This window comes from Crocuta crocuta, unplaced genomic scaffold (genome assembly GCF_008692635.1).
Source record: "Crocuta crocuta isolate KB4526 unplaced genomic scaffold, BGI_CrCroc_1.0 scaffold448, whole genome shotgun sequence".
Classification (NCBI taxonomy): domain Eukaryota; kingdom Metazoa; phylum Chordata; class Mammalia; order Carnivora; family Hyaenidae; genus Crocuta; species Crocuta crocuta.
Window position 1 is genome coordinate 3,587,464 of NW_027532411.1, and position 17,993 is coordinate 3,605,456.

A 17,993-nucleotide genomic window follows, 5' to 3' on the forward strand; every position below is an offset into this window, starting at 1 on the left:
AGAGAGAGAGAGAGAGACACAGGATCTAAAGCATGCTCCAGGCTCTGAGCTGTCAACACAGAGCCCGAAGCAAGGCTTGAACTCAACAAACTGTGAGATCATGACCTGAGCTGAAGTCGAACACTTAACTGACTGAGCCACCCAGGTACCCCAAGCCTCCTCATTTTTAAAACCAGTTCAAAAGAACATGTAAGCAACATCTTCAAAATGCTGAAAAAAGATTATGAGCCTTGAATTTTATTCCCAGACCAACTATCATTCATGCGAATGGCAAAATTGAGACAGACAGAGACAAGCTAGGACACTTATTATCCCAAACTCTATAACTTATTAAAGTTATAGTTCAACAAAATTTTTTTTAAAAAACTTAGAAGATGTACTTTATAAAAAAATAAACCAGGGTTTGGATCCAACTCTGCAACTTACTAAACGTAGAATGTTGGAAGTTACATTTTTCTCCCCTGAATCTGCAACATAAGTGGGAGTATAAGCATCTGCCTAAGGCATGAGGATTCTTGTTAGAGCTTCTAGCACAGGACCTGGTTGGTTCATGCAGAGGGAATCAACAAATGTTAGGTCTCTTTATTTCTTTTCTACTTCTTCAAGGGACATCACAGACATCTTAGTGCTAGGAAAGCAGGAAAGAAAGGAAGTAAGAAGAAAGAGTAGGAAATGGGATTCTGATTTTTTTTGGTGCTAGATCTTTTAATTAGGTAGGATTAATCTCTCTATCAGGTAATAATTTTAGGATTACTAGGCCCAGAACTGTAAGAAATATTTTCATAAAGGAGTTAAGTGAAACTGAAATTACAAAACACATGCCCATCTGATTTCTTTATTTATAGGGAAACCCAAACATTTTAGATCTAGGAATGAATGCCTTTATTGATGGTAACTTTGATATTTAAATTTTTCTACTTGCTATTGCAGTTAGTGAATATCAGGACCACACTTTACCTTCAGGGTGGTCAATGGCTAATTTTTATTTTTTAAGTTTATTTATTTTGAGAGAGAGAGCACACATGGGAGGAGAAGAGAGAGAGAGAGAACCCCAAGCAGGCTCCCTCACTGTCAGCACAGAGCCCCATGCAGGGCTTGAATCCACGAATCACAAGATAATAACCTGAGCTGAAAACAAGAATCAGACACTTAACTGACTGAGCCACCCAGGCACCCCTGGTTAAATTTTTTTTTAAGTGCTAAGGTACTTAACATATGTTAATTCATTTAATCTTCACACTATATCTGGAGGTATTACCCAATCTATAAATGAAAAAATGAATGTCAAATTCAGTTCTTGGCCTGAGATGACACAGCTTTTGAGTGACAGGGTCAAGACCTAGAATCTGGGCCTGTGCAATTATATAGTCTCTTCAAGAACTCAAAACAATTTGCACCACCTAAAACAATATACATCATGATGCCTGGAAACAAGAAAAAAGTCAAACTATAAACAGAAGATGACATAGAGAATGTCAAGTAATAAGGATAAGTAATAAGAAAGTTAAGTAATAAGGGTAAGGGGATGGTGGGGAGGTTGAAACTTAACAGTAGAAAATGTGGGCTTAGTGCAGAATCCTGCATGTGAGCCAGAATTGTACTTCTGAGTTTCTTGGAAGTCAGGGCAAAAAGGAAAATAGGATATGCAGCTTGGTTCTCATTATATATTAAAAGGAAGACTATAAGTTTTCAAGGTACAACAAACTGTGTCAGACTATATTCCCAGCCTTTCATTTAAGAGAAAAGTACAGACAAAGCACAGACAACTTGAGAAAGTAGAGACCTTATCAAGGAGTGGTTCCTGAGATTGTATAATTGCTTTCATTTTGCTGGCCAGAAATGTAGCCTCAACAAATGCCCACATTCCAATATGCCAATGTTTCCTTGAAGAAGATTTTTAAAAATTCAATTTATTATAGCTAAAAAAATACCCCCAAAACACTTCACTCATTTTCTCCACCCTTTGTCTCTGGCAAAAACACAACCATTGTATCCATGAAATTGTTTTGCTTTGTTTTTTAATATAAGAGGAAGCCACATACAACAGAGATCATATGGTATTTTTCTTTCTCTTTCTGACTTATTTCACTTAGCATCATGCCCTCGATTTCATTCTTTTTTTGTGGCTGGATAATATTCGTATTCACACACAAACACATACACACCACACAATTTCTTTATCCATTCATCCATCCACTGATGGACATTTAAGTTGTTTCCATATCTGGGCTATCATAAATAATGCTTCAGTGAACATGGGGGTGCATGTATCTTTTTAAATTCGTATTTTAGTGTCCTTCAGATAAATACCCACAAGTGTAACTGTTATATCATATAGAATTCTACTTTTAATTTTTTGAGGAAACTCCATACCGTTTTCCATAGTGGCTCTCCCAATTTACACACACCAACAGTGTTCAAGGGTTCCCTTTCTCTCCACATTCTCACCAATGCTTGTTATTTGTAGTCCTTCTGACAATAGTCATTCTAATAGCCATCTCACAAGTGTGAGAGGTAGCTCACTGTGGTTTTGATTTACATTTCAAAAAGATGTAGAGAATTTTTTCATGTATCTGTTGAAAAAATATATATTCAGATCTGCCCATTTTTATTTTATGTTTTTTTTTTAAATTTAACGTTTTTATTTTATTTTAGAGAGAGACAGAGACAGAGCATGAGTGGGGGAGGGGCAGAGAGAGAGGGAGACAGAATCAGGCTTTAAACTCTGAGCTAATAGCACAGAGCCCAACGTGGGGCTCAAACCCACTAACTGTAAGATCATGACCTGGGCCAAAGTCGGACACTTAACCCACTGAGCCACCCAGGCGCCTCAGATCTGCCCATTTTTTAATCAGATTTTTTTTTTTTGCTATTTAGCTGTATGATTTTTTTAAAATATATTTTGTGTATTAGCTCCTTATCAGATATATGATTTGCAAATATTTTCTCCCATTCAGTAACTTGCCTTTTAATTTTGTTGGTGGTTTCCTTTGCTGTGCGGACAGAATCTACTTAGTTCGATGTAGTTCCACTTGTTTACTTTTGTTTTTATTGCTTTTGCTTTTGGTGTGAGATTCAAAAAAATCATTCCCAAGACCTAGGCCAAGGAGCTTGCCACCTGTGTTTTCTTGTAGGAGTTTTATGGTTTCAGGTCATACATTCAAGTGTTTAATCCACTTTGAGTTAATTTTTGTGTATGGTATAAGATAGTGGTCCAGTTTCACCCTTTTGCATGTGACTGTCTAATTTTCCCAACAACCCATTTATTGACACTGTCCTTTCCCCACTGTATATTCTTGGCCCCTTTGTTAAAAATTAGTTGACCATAGGGGCGCCTGGATGGCTCAGTCAGTCAAGCGTCCGACTTAGGCTCAGGTTATGATCTCACAGCTCATGAGTTAGAGCCACGTGTCAGTCTCTGTGCTACTGTCTCAGAGCCTGGAGCCTGCTTCTGATTCTGTGTCTCTGTTTCTCTTTCTCTCCCCTCCCCTAGTCACACTCTGTCTCTCTCTCCTTCAAAAATAAATAAACATTTAAAAAAATTAAAAAATTAGTTGACCATACATGCATGGATTTATTTCTGAGCTTTTTATTATATTCCATTGATTATGTGTCTATTTTTATGCCAATTAGACATTGTTTTAATTACTATAGCTTTGTAATAGAATCTAGAATCAGAGAATGTGAGATCCTCAGCTTTATTCTTTTTAAGACTGCTTTAGTGGGGTGCCTGGGCAGCTCAATCAGTTAAATGTGAAACTTCAGCTTAGGTCATGATCAGGTCATGATCTCACAGTTGAATTCAAGCCTCCTTCGAATCTTCTGTCTCCCTCTCTCTCTGATCCTCCCCTGCTCATGCTCTTTCTCTCTCTCTCTCTCTCTCTCTCAAAAATAAATAAACACTAAAAAAATTGTTTTAGCTATTTAGGGTCCTTTATAGCTCCATACAAATTTTAGGTCTTTTTATTCTACTTCTGTGAAAAATGCCATTGGAATTTTAATAAGGACTGCATTGAATCTATAGATCCATACTGGTTAGTATGGGCATTTTAATGATAGTAATTCTTCTAATCCATAAGCACAGAGTATTTTTCAATTTATTCGTATCTTCTTCAGTTTCTTTTATTAATGTTTTATAGTTTTCAATATAAAAACCACAAGCTTCTCTGAATAGCTCCTGTCTTAATATTTAAGAAAAGAGGATGATCTGAATTTTGCCTTCGTCACTGTAAATTGATGTACAAAATTAACGTGGACAAATATGTAAAAATACAAATTATTTCTCTCCACAAAACCTTAATTTTTAATGTTTATTTATTTTTGAGAGAGAGAGAGAACATGAGAGGTGGAGGGGCAGAGGGAGAAGGAGACACAGAATCTGAAGCAGGTTCCAGGCTCTGAGCTGTCAGCACAGAGCCAACACAAGGGCTTGAACTCATGAACTGCGAGATCATGACCTGAGCCAAAGTCAGAGACTTAATCAACTGAGCCACCCAGGCGCCCCTCTCCACAAAAACCTTTAAATGTCATGTTAGGAGATAGAGCTTCAAAGGGAAATAATTTTTGCCTGGAACACAATTTTTCATTTAAACACAATCTTCATTTTGAAGAGAAAACAAATGGCTGCAAAATGACCATGTTGGCCGTATGCCCACTCATGTACCACAAATGCCACATGAAACCATGAAAGGAGCCACATCAAGGCAGATTAGACCACTGAGAACTTCAAGGAAATCATGTCAGCCACACATGATTTATCTGTGGACCTTTGTTAGAAAAAGCCAGCTGAGTGGCCCAGAGCTAATGGGAAAAGTCATCAAGTTAGAAGCCACCCTTTGAAATGACGTGAGGAAGCAAAAATCTAAAGAGTCTGGAAATATCATCAATTTCATATATTTGGGCCTTTCTGTCTTTTAGGGAATTAACAAAAAAAAAGCAGCATAATGTTGTTTAGTGTACCTTAAAGGCATTATTATTCTCACAAATTGGACAACCTTTTATTCTCTCCTTTCAGGGCACGGAAAAACTTTTTAATCAGTATGTTTTTATTTTTCACACATTGATAATATAATAAATATCCCTTTTTTGCATTTGAATATTCTGAAGCTTCACATACATCGTTTATGATCTATAAGCCAGTGTTGTGTGGGTTGTGAAGAGACGGGGCTGTACGGCCACACTGCCCAATGGCATCCCAGCTGCACCACCGAATTGGCCGTGTGACATTTGTCACATATTTACCTTTCTGTGTCTTGGTTACCTCAACCTGAGAAGAGTTAACTAGTACACATTTCATCAAGTCATTGAGAACTGAACGAGATAATCGATGAATAATCAAAATTCTCACAACCTCCTTGGTCCAAATTAACACCGATAAGGAATAACTATTAAAGTTCTCATGTCAATCCCATGAAGTAGATCCTCATTCTATGGATAAGGACCTTGGCTTACAAATTTATAAATGGTGGGTAGAAATTGTGGAGACAGAATGCCAATCCAGTGAAGTCTGGCTATAAAATACCCACACAAAACACTCACTGAAATAGATTATTTGTACCCTGTTCCTTTCACAGTCTTTTGCATTTACATTTGGATATAAACTCTAGAAAGGCAGGAGTAGCTATGCCTTCCACGTGGTACAGGTTTTCTGGTGTGACCCAGTTTAATGCCCTGGAAATACATGGCAACAATTGCTAAAAGAGAGGAAATCAACATTTATAAGGCACTTAAGAAATATCTGCCAAGAACTATGGCCAGCTACTAAGATAAATTACACTGATACTTACTCTTTACCATAATCTCAAGGGGAAGGTGTTACTATCCCTGTTTCACAGATGTTTTACAGATGTTGCCTAGAGGATGATTTTTTCTTTCCTCAGACTATGTTTTCCCCTAATAGAATGAACACCAGTAACTGAGAGCAAGATTTTAAAGCCAAACCAAACTTGGTAAGAAACTTGGGTCTGCAAGGTGAGGGTTGCCAGAGGCAAAGAGGACGGAAGGGGGATGGGCAAAAATGGGTAGAAGAGAGTGAGAGATACAGGCTTCCAGCTGTGGAATAAATAAGTCATGGGAGGGGCACCTGGGTGGCTCCAGTGGCCTAGGCATCTGACTTCAGCTCAGGTCATGATCTCATGGTTCATGAGTTCGAGTCCTGTGTTGGGCTCTGTGCTGACAGCTCAGAGCCTGGAGCCTGCTTCAGATTCTGTGTCTCTCCCTCTCTCTCTCTGCCCCTCCCCCACTCAGGCTCTGTCACTGTTTCTCTCAAAAATAAATAAACATTAAAAAAACAAGATTGCTGATAAGTGATGGGAATAAAAGACACAGCACAGGAAATATAGTCAATAATATGATAACAGCATTGTATGGTGACAGATGGTAGCTACCCTTATGGTGAGCACACCATAGCCTGTAGACTTGTGGGATCACTAAGTTGTACACCTGAAACTGATGTAACATTGTGTGTCAGCTGTACTCAAACACAATTTAAAAAAAAAAAAAAAAAAGAACTTGGTTCTGCTATTTACTGAAGTGCATGATTTTGAGTTATTAAACTTCTCTGAGTTTTCAGGTGCCCTGGGCGGCTCAGTCAGTTAAGTATCCGGCTTCGGCTCGGGTCATGATCTCATGGTTCATGGGTTTGAGCCCCCTGTCGGGCTCTGTGCTGACAGTCTGCTTCAGATTCTGTGTCTCCCTCTCTCTGTGCCCCTCCCCCACTCATGCTCTGTCTCTCTCTGTCTCAAAAATAAATAAACTATTAAAAAATAATAAAAAAATAAACTTCTCTGTGTTCCATCTGTAAAACACAAATAGTAAATATAGGCTTTATCAATTGATAATTATACTAAATGAGGCAATACATTTAAAGTCCTCTAATAAGGCAGTAAATAAATGTGAGTTATTATTGTTGTTATTTTGTTATCCCTATTAATACGAGTTTCAATAGAGTCAGCTGAAGTGAAAGGACCTTTATTAAACTTTAGTCTGTCAGGGTCTGCTTTAATGTGAGAAATATCCTTTCTAAAATGGAAAAGGTTTGGGGGACCACTTATACAGGTAATCAGTTTCCACAACTCCACTGGACAGCACCTGTCCAAAATAATCATTATTTCAGTAAAAGAGTTGGTAGAACTGTTTTAAATAAAACAGTAAAAATATTAATTTCTAACAGAAGTGTTGCCTGTAAGTTTATCTGCATGTGAGGTGCAAACAGAAATCTGTATGCAAGGAATGTTTCTTCTCAGACTAAAGATCTGACCTCAAAAGGGACTGGGAAGCAAAACCTATTGAGATTTTATCATTTGGTGATTGCACGTCAGAAGTTCAAACTCCCTAGGGGAGGAAAACTTCACATATAATATTTTAATCTCATTCTGCTTTAGAAATTATGGTAAACTACCTTTTATCCAGAACTATCAGTGCATTGAAAGTGCTAGTTATAACCAAATAATGTTTGTCAAATGCTCTAAATTAAAGTCTAGAATATTCATATCAAATATTATACTGCAAAGAGAATATATAATATTAGAATTTCAGTGAGTAAAATGTTTTCTTTGTTCTGAAACCACTTTAGATTCATCATTATGAACTTTAATTATCATAACATAAGTTTCAGCAGAAAGTAAAGATGATTTTTGCTGAAATGTTCCAATGTGGGCCAGGCCATGCTGGAATGGATTCCCTTTGCAGGGAGATGCAAAGAAAGGCTGCAGGATTGCTTGCCCGGAACGTTGCAAAACAGATGTTAGCATAGGATGAGCTGTCCCCAAACTGATGTTTCCCAATGTGATTATACATGTTTCCTTGGGCTGTCATAACACAAGCCATGCACAGGGTGGCCTATGACAACAGAAATGTATTACCTCCAGTCCCAGGTCAAAGTTAGGGTTAATTTCTCCTGAGGCCTCTCATTGGCTTGTAGATAGCCATCTTCTCCCTGGGTCATCTGTTGCATGGTCTTCCCTCCATATGTGTCCATCTCCTAATCTCCCTTGTCATAAAGACCCCAGTCACATTGGATTATGACCCACCCTATTAACTTATTTTCACCTGAAATAACTTCTGTAAAGACCCTATCTCCAAATACAGTCACATTTTGAGGTACTGGGGTTTGGACTTCAGCATAGGTCCTGGGAGGATGGTGCACATTCAGTCCATAACACCGGCTTTACAGGAGGAACATTTGGGGTCCTGGTTAAAGATTCAGAACTCCTCAGCTCCACACCTGAAGAATGACTCATTAAATCGAGGGAACTGCATTTTTAACAAGTGTCTAATAGGAGTCGTTCTTTTGCAGATGACATAAAATCTATCTCAAGCTGGATCAACCAAAATGAATAGCTGAACATTTGGAGAGTAAGGTTTTAGGTTGGATCAAGAGCCTAAAGGGAACCATAATCTCATTCTATAGTATAAGTGATGCCATAATAGCCTGGCTTCTCTTTTTACATTTCTTCCACCTGCTTTCTCGATGTGGTCTTCATTTCTCAGTCCCCGCGTGGTTGGAAGATGGCTTCACCCAGCGCCTACATCTTCAGAGGTTGATATTTAGTGGGGTTAAGGGTAAATCTGATTAACTTTTTACCTGAAAAGTGGCAAAATAAATGTTAAGTGGCAAGAACAGACCCTAAGTAGCAAAATAGAGAAGGAATAAGAACATGTGAATCTCCAGGCTTTGAAGGGTAAGCTGTCAAGTGATCTAATACAAAAGTTACAAAGCATACTTTGTATAATTGTAAGTCTACTTTAGCAATCGGCTAATAATAACTGTTAACTTAGTGCTTACATGTGTTAGCCTCTATGCTGATTGCTTCACATGTGAAATCATTTTCATTGGTTTTATTATGAAATTAGGTTTTTGTTGGTTTTATTTCACCGATTTTATTATGAAAGCCATGTCGATGATGAATAGGAAGTACTATTATTTATTAGCATTATCAACATGCTAATAAACAGAAAGACCACTTATCTGACTTTAGTTTGCAAAGTTACCTTCCAAATTCAAGAAATAATGGTCACTAGGGGCGCCTGGGTGGCTTAGTCGGTTGAGCGTCCGACTTTCGCTTAGGTCATGATCTCGCGGTTTGTGGGTTCGAGCCCCGCATCGGGCTCTGTGCTGACTGCCAGCTCAGAGCCTGGAGCCTGTTTCAGTCTGTGACTCCCTCTCTCTCTGACCCTCCCCTGCTCGCGCTGTCTCTCTCTCTCCTAGAAATAAATAAAACATTAAAAAAAAAAAAAAGAAATAATGGTCACTATATTGCATAGCACTGGCCACAGCTGTCTTTATAAGACACAACAACTTATTAATTCAATTCAATGTAGACAAAAAGAAAAAAATAAAAGAGTCTAAAAATGCTTCTTTAGTCCCTACTGAAGCTATGCACCATACCATATAACTAGATCACTTAATGACCTTACCAACCAGCAGACTGAGAAGCCTAACAAATGATGTTACAAAGCCAGCATTCAATGTGTGTTGTCCTTATCCAGCTAAGTACACTTATTTTACTACTGAATTGCACCGAACTGTAGGCAGGTCTTTCCCTGGAATTTGAGCAGGATGCTTGTGTCCTTTTGCTGAGAAAATGCATATAAATGCCTGAACCAGTTTAGTGGTCTTTACCAAAAATAGCTTGGCCTTTTGACTCACCCAGGCTGCCAGTAAACTCCGTTGTTTTTTTTTTTCCCTTTCTCCACAGATAGGCTAAATCTAGTAACATCACGTCAGTGCATTCCAAATTGGATGCAACATTGAATTTGTTTTCGTTTGGGAATCCTTGTTATCAGTTCTTATGTTGTATCAGAAAATATGGGGACAGGAAAGGTCTGGCAAATACTGGACCTTCAGCCTAGCCTCATAGGTTTATAGATAAGGAAACAGAAGCCCAAAAAGGTTAAGTGACCCAAACAAGGCCACATTGCTGGTAAGTGGGAGACCCAAAATAACTCTGGGCTGCTGATGTGTGAAGCAATCTGTTTTTTGGTCGGCGTCTCAGCAGGAGGTCTCATGGGTGGGATATGACAGGTCCCCCTCCAAAGTAGTTTGGGAAAGTAATCGCCAGGTATGAATCTTGGCTACTGCTGTGTTTACAGAATTTTCAAGAAGGAATGTTTGAGAATCAAATAATACAAAACCAGGAAGGCAAATATAGTATTTTAATGCTTGAACTTGGCAGTAGGTGGCCTTCTTAATGGCGACTGGGGAAGCCAATTCACATCAGCAAATTACTCTAAGATCTTTCACAGCACCTGAGTCATTCCTGCAGTTCACTAGACTCCTCCAAGGCCTCACACCTCTCCAGGTTGCCCGAATGCATTGCTCTGAATAAGGAAACAACAGCAGCGTGCCCTTCACACAGCAATCAAAATCTCTGTGTTTGTCCCCATACTCTTACAGCCACGCAAAGCTTTCATTTTCATATAGATCTTTTCTCTCTCAGGTCTTTCTATCATCTGCTTGGATTTCAGGTTTTGGTGTGTTTTGTTTTTCACTGAGAAGGTCATAAATTATCTCTTTTTAAACTCAATTTGATATGGCTGTCTGTAACGTAAAGTGAGATTTACAGTTAAAAACTGAAACTCAGTCACTCTCAAGAAGGCAAATATGACTTTGCTGAGTATATAGTAAATGTCTCTTTAAACAAATATCCTGAGTGTAATTAAACCTGTGTATAGCCATTTCATTTTTTTTTTAAAGTAATAACGGATAGATCCTGGAGCAACATTTATTGTGTGTGCCAGTTTTGCAGGTAAAGAAACTGAGGCTCAGAAAATAAGGGACTTGGGTAAGGTTGTGGAGCTAGGAAGACAAAAACAAGAATTTGGACCTAGATCTGAGAATCCCCAGTGGCGATGTTCTTTCCATTTTGCTAGACAATCAGCCACTACCGACTTGACTATCAAATGTTTAACTTCAGGAATAGGGAAATAAAAATCTGGTCTCCAGATATTCATTCTACCCTTTGGTCTTTCTAAAGCCTTAGGAGGAAATTAGATGTTATTTTCCCTATTTTAAGAAAAGTTATCTGAGCATCAGAGAAGTTAGTTGATGTACCCAGAGCTGCCTGCCCAGGAGTAATTGATGTGGGACTCAAATCAAGGTTTTATTCAGTTAAAATAAGGTGGATGGTGAAAAGGACTTGGTATGTGGGTCAAGAGAACCAGGCTCAAGTTCTAGCTATTCATTCCATTTATTTGAAGTGTATCCTAGACAGATTACAGATTGCTTTTCGAAAGTTTCAGTTACACCACTTTGTTTTTGTGAAAGACCTATACTAGTATATACCTGCTTTCACTAACCAAAAGAAATATGAAGAGAATTAAGTGTTATATGGGCGAGTGGCTAAATCATTAAAGACAGCTATGAACATCCTTTCAAAACCCTGAGCTTTTGAAATCATCTAAATCTGGCTTTGATTCTCTGCTCTGCCATTTGGTAACTGAGTGACCTTGGATAAGTTAGGGTAGAAAAGTTCTTTACATAAACATATTTATTTAATGGTCTCTTCACTGACTTAGTTCCAATTGAATTTGTACTTTGCAAAGAGAAATATTCTGGCTGAATGTCATAACTAGTTTTAGGAACTGAAACGTATAGGTAAATATTTAGGAAAAAATCATGTGTGACCAGTTATGACAGAGAGAATTCTAAGTTCTTACCAAATTCTATTTTTCAGCTACTTTTTGTAAATCTCCTTTGTAAATCTTAAAGTCAGGTGACTTGACACCTGCTTGACAAGAAAAGCTATATTTCAATGTTATTTGAAGATTCAAAATTAGGAACCACATACATGAAAATGGTGTACGGAATAAATTATACTCTATATCAGGTTCTAGTTCACTGGTTTTAAGGCTCCTCTGAAGTATTGGGTTGGGCCTCAAATGGCAAAATGGTTCCCAAAAACAACTTTTCTTTTCTATATACTCTTAAAAGGTGACCTTGTGATGTCAGCATCACAAAATAATTTTACATAAACAGAATGAGTCTGTGATTGGCATCGTTGAGCATAGCCTAAATTAACAGAATGTCTTTTTTTATAGAGGATGCTTAGAAAGCAGTGTGGATCCTTTAGAGAGATCTGGCATTTTTATCTTTTCTCCTCTTGTTTGATCATGGTTGTGTTCTATATCCTATATCCCTACATCCCTTTCCTATATTCTTATCTCTACAGCTGAGATAATAACACCATGCAAGTTGCCTAGATTCTCCAGCTTTTCCACATCTTAGCACACATACAGAATTGTGATATTCACCTAGCACACTGAAGCAAATAGTTAAGGCCAGAGGAAACTTGTTTGAGGCTCTCAACTATGCTAAGCTGGTTAAGATTCTTGAGGAGATCAATATTTCATCACACTGATAGAAGGATCATATAATTTATCATGCAGATATGGATGATTCTGAGAGTTGAACTGTGCATATTAATAATAGCACTAGGGTTAGTACATTAGGCAGAAACTGAGATTCTCCTGGGCAAACCAGGGCATATGTTTAACCCAACTATGACCCAGCCATAGCATGCAGCATCATTTTGGGGGGGGGCTCGAGACTCAAGCAATACCTGATATATTCTCACAAGGATAAAAGCTGCTGCATAGGGATTATACTCAATGGTACTACAATAGTTGTGTGGTGACAGATGAGCTATGTTTGTGGTGAGCGTAGAGTAACCTATAGACTTAGAGAATCACTATGTTGTTTACCTGAAACTAATGTAATATTGTATGTCAACTACACTTTAGCTTTTAAAAAGTGGTTAGCTGCTGTTATTTATGGGCAATCTAAGTGGGAAGAACTGTTTTGACCCCTAGGAAAACAATTTCCTCCAAATGAGGTACGCGTTCAGCCATGATGCCTACCACCTATTCTAGCAACCCAACTAGAGAATCAAGGGGGGTGGAAACCAACAACTACGATCCCAAGAATCCTAGCTCATTTTGTTTTTAGTCTCATGGACTTATTACTTCAATTTCAGTCTTTTCCCTTTTCCCTTACAACTGCTGAGAGCTATCCTTGGGGAACCCCATGATGAGTCATAATCTTTCTGAAGCTGTTGTTTTTAGCTTCCTCAGCATTCCACCTGTATGCTGTGAATCCCACTCTAGCCCAAGTCTCTCTCTTGAATTCCACACTGATATTCCCTGTTATCTCGAATATACACATCCAAATTTCCAATCCATTCTTTAACCTCCACATACCCAAAGTGAACTCCGTATTTCCGGTTTCACCCACACCAGCCAACTTTTCCTACTGTATGTTTCTAACTTGTGTGTGACACAATTAAATTACTCAGTAGCTCATCTCAGGGTAATCTGAGATTCCTCTCGCCTATACTCTTTTTGGTCAACCCAAACACAGTCCACTGATTCTTCCCCCAAAATAGCTTTGAAGCGGGTATTTCATCTAAATTTTTACTGTCCACATTTTGACTGTCATCAAATCTCACGTCTTGGCAGAAAAGTCTTATTTGTTGGTCTTTATACCTCTACTTCCAGCACTGTTCACACTGCCCACAAACTTGTCTTTATTGTTTTAACATTCAGATGTGGGCATATTTTTACCATGCTCAAAATCCTTCAATGACACCTACTAAAGAATGAAATGTGAAATAATTTTCATCTCACAGAAATATCCTTGGGATCGGTTCTCTAAGTGTCAAAACTAATTTTTCTCAATCTTTTTCACATTATACTGCATCAGATACTTGTTTTGTACTATGTCAGATCTCCTCAATCCTCACCTCTTACTTCAGTTGTGATCATGTTACCGTGACCAGTTTTATATAGAACTTGACTAGTTTCACTCAGGGGCATTCAGAAAGTGCATCCCCTCATACTCAAACCACATAGTTCTTCTGTCCCTGGGGCATATCTGTCATCAAAACATGGGGCTCTCTGAGAAAGCCTTCTATTATCAGGGATAGGCAGCCCCAAAGTGTGGGATACTCATACACATGGAGCTACCTTGATGTACAGGGGATAGAAGGCTGTGCCAAAAATTCGGAGAGATAGTTTATAAGCCTCTTTCCATTGTGGGCCACGAAGGTTTGAGCATGTTCCACTTGTGCCAATGACCACTGCAGCAATTCATGTTCATTTATTTTTCTCTTTTCCTTTTTTGGTCCTTCTTTCCATAATTGTTGATACATGAGATTACTTCCCAAATAGATTATTTTATGTAAGTCTTTGACTGAGGCTTTATTTTCAAAGAATTATGAAAGACTTAGTAGTTACTAAGAAAGTTCATATAAAGCAAACCCCTGTGATGGGACGTTGAAGCTGGATTACTCATAGATTAGAAAGAAATAAAACTCGGGGCGCCTGGGTGGCTTAGTCGGTTGAGCGTCCGACTTTCCCTTGGGTCATGATCTCGCGGTTTGTGGGTTTGGGCCCCGCGTCGGGCTCTGTGCTGCCTGCCAGCTCAGAGCCTGGAGCCTGTTTCAGAGTCTGTCACTCCCTCTCTCTCTGACCCTCCCCTGCTCATGCTGTCTCTCTCTCTCTCCTAGAAATAAATAAAACATTACAAAAAAGAAAAAAAAAAGAAAGAAATAAAACTCTACTTATGGGAGGTGGGTGGTGATATTTGGCATGCCGTAACATCATAATTATTAAGACTATCACATCTGGTAGATTGTGATGAAGTATGGGTAGAAGGAACATTGGGCTATATAGTAGCTGAAGCATTAGATTGCCCAGAGCTCTCTAAATCTTAAAGACCCCTCTTTGTATTACATACTTTTGTGTAGTTGGACAGTAATATCATGAAGTAGCCAGAAATATAAATATTCCTACAGGAGACATGTGAGCCAGAATCACTGGATGAGAGATGAACTCCACAAAGATTCAGAGTACTGACATATTACTGATTATTTTGGTGTTGGTACATTATATGGACAATACTTTATAGGGACCACTGCCGCACCATAGACCCAGTCTTGGGTATTCCTAAATGCTATTGAGTAAAATGCTTGGTTTGTTTACTTTGTATGGATGGTGAAGTGGCTTGAGGTATAGATATGTGTTAATTCATGGCTATTAGAAAATAGCTTGCCTATTGGTCAGAAACATAGAATGAGTAAGACAAGAAGGGCAAAAAGGATGTCTTCATAAGATTCATAGGGATAGACCTCTGGAAGTAGATACAAACTATGAGAAGAGCCTGAACCAAAGAGGAGCCACCTGATAATAATTGGAGAAGATGATAGCTATCTCCATTTTCTGCTTGGAGACGGCCCAATGGGCTCATGAATTAAGTGGCCATGGTGGCAGAGATAAAGTCTATATGCACAGACTCAGTAAGGTAAGATGTCTTTCCAAAAGACTGATCTGGATACCTCAGTATCTGCAAGCATCAGACACCAATGTTGAACCTTTTTAATGATACTTTAGTTCAATGAATCCAGCCAGTGCCTTGGTGACTGGTTGATTACATCAAACCTCTTTTGATGATTTTTCCTTGTAGAATTGATATATGGGAGCATATGGATTGCCTTTTACCTCTCTGGTACTATAAGTAGCACCACAATTTAGAGCCTTACAGAGTGCCTGAAATATCATTATAATCATAAGATCTACTTGAATTATTATATACCCCAGTCATCAAGAAGTAATTAGCCTAATAGTGAAAAGGCCTGTTGAAAACTCAATTAATGTGCCAGATCAATAATATTGACCTTGGGATTTTAAATATACTTAGTTAATGGTTAAGATATGGTGCTGGGTCCCCAGTGCATAGAATACATGGATTCAAGAAGCAAGAGGCTTACAGAAAATTATGCACTCTTATGATCATTCTCTGAGATCAACCTGTAAAATTTGTGCTTAAGCTCTGCTGGACCCAAGACCTTATTTTCCTAAAGAGTTTACCTCCACAGGAAGGGTTCTACTCTGTTTGAAGCTAGAACTACCACTTAGTCACTATGGATTCTTAACATTAGTGGACCAGCAAACAAGGAATGATTACAGTACTAGTGTGGATAATTGATCATTATTGCTGTGAGGAGCTAGGGTTGCTGCTATAAGCTGAAGTATAACCAGAGAATTACTTGTAAATGTTCTGCTTGTTTTATACTCAAGAAACTGATGGCTGGGCAAGTATAACAACAATGAGTTCAAAGCCCTTAGGATTGAAGGTGCAGGCCATCTTAACTAGGTAAGCAGCCTAGACCACTAGGAAAGACTACTAGTCCAGCCAAAATGCTAGCTAAGGATGAGAACAACATTAAACCCATGACAAAATACCATAGACTGGCTGCTTAAATGACAGAAATTTATTTCTCACAGTTCTGGAAACTGGAAGTCCAAGAATAAGGTGTTAGCCCATTTGGTTCCTTGTGAGAGCTCTTTTCCTGGTTTGTAGATGGCATCCTTCTTACTGTGTGTTCATGTGGCCTTCCCATTAATTACCTTCTAAAGGCTCTATCTCCAAATATCATCATATTGGGGCTTATGGCTTCAATGGATGAATTTTGTGGGGACCCAAACATGCAGTCCATAACATAGTGTAAGACTAAGAGAATACATTTGAAGTATGTGCCTCATGATGACTTATAGTAGCAGGGACAGAGGATTCCACTAATCCACTTTTAATAACTGGCTTCTATTTTAGAAGGGGTTTTGTGATGGATTGACTAATGGAAGGCACAAGTGTAAAAGGTGGATGGCACTGGAAATGGATGGTGTTGGATATCTCTTGTGTGCCACTCAAATCCTCTTGGAGCAGTTATGAGACACATTTCATAAGCTGCCAATAATGACTCTCAGGCTCAAACAACAGTTGCCTGTATCAGGGCCAACTAGACAATGCAAACTGCAAACTGGCATTAGTTTATCTTCATTTTCTACGTTACTTTTCAATGTCCACACACTTGCTTTTTGACATTGTTTTGTAAATATACTATATTCACTCAAAAATTTGTCTCAGGAACTTTTTTTTTGGGGGGGGGGACAGACTTTCACTAAGGCATCTACTTTAAACAACATTGCCAAAATAATTACAACACCTAGGGAAATGATGGACACATCGTATGAACCCAAGAAATATTTATGTAATAAGTCCTGGTCTCTGGACATGCCATGCTCTTCCTGGATCTTTGGCTCTGTCTGGCTCTTTGCTCAGCAGTTTCTTTTCTGTCCTAAGCACCTCCATCAGATTTGTCGCCTATACAACTCCTACCCATTTTTCAAATCTTAATTTGTTTGCTCTACAATGTAAACTCCCCTGAGTTCCTATAGGAAACAAATGCAATTTGTTCATCAAACAATTTGATTTCTGGAGATACTGGAAGAACACCTTTCCCAGTCAGCATTGTATGTCCGTTGGACAATGTGACTGAGCGCTAGTCAGGGATATGTGGGCTGAGGTGATATAAGTGATTTACAACCCTCACCATAAAACAATTTGCATAATTTTCCATTCTCTATTTCTGTCTATACAGTTGGAAGTGAAGGATAGAACCTGGCAAAGCTGGCAAAACTATAAGATGGAAGCATCTTGATTCCTGGTTCATCACTTGGAGGAGACTTGCCTAGAAGTATCCCCACTCTGCGTTAGACTTTACTTCTTGGTGAAAAATAAACTTTCTTTATATTAAGCCACTGAGATGTCAGGCTTTATTTCTACTTCAGCATACCCTAACATATCATAACTAATACATTCCAAACAGAATGTAACTATATAAATAAATATTTAATTCTAATTGTCTCATTTCATTTCCATTCATTTGATATACCCTCTTTGGATTCCCCAATGCTGGTATGATACTACACACTTACTGATTGGTTGAATGGATGAGGAAGGACATGTAGATTTATTCTGTACGATGCTAAGAGAAAAATGTTTAGAAATCATTGAGAGATGTCTCTTGATTGACTAGGAAAAAAGAAACTTTCTAAAAACTGTAGCCATGGAACAATGGTATAGGACTGCTTGCAGAGGTGATGAGAAATTTATTACCAGGGGGCTTAGTTGGCCGGGAATTTAAAGACCTATTGTC

The 17,993-nt window shown here is 38.5% G+C and overlaps 1 protein-coding gene across 2 annotated transcripts in view; it reads left to right on the top strand.

The window, feature by feature from the left end:
- The window catches only part of LOC144243797 (uncharacterized), a 326,374-nt gene extending 308,783 nt beyond the window's left edge, over positions 1 to 17,591 (top strand). For both annotated transcript variants that reach the window (XM_077778943.1, XM_077778944.1), the window contains one exon: positions 17,436 to 17,591. In XM_077778943.1, the coding sequence (XP_077635069.1) occupies positions 17,436 to 17,495 (60 nt within the window). In that variant the 3' untranslated portion in view covers positions 17,496 to 17,591. The remainder of the gene's footprint in view (positions 1 to 17,435) is intronic.
- Positions 17,592 to 17,993: the final 402 nt, after the last annotated feature.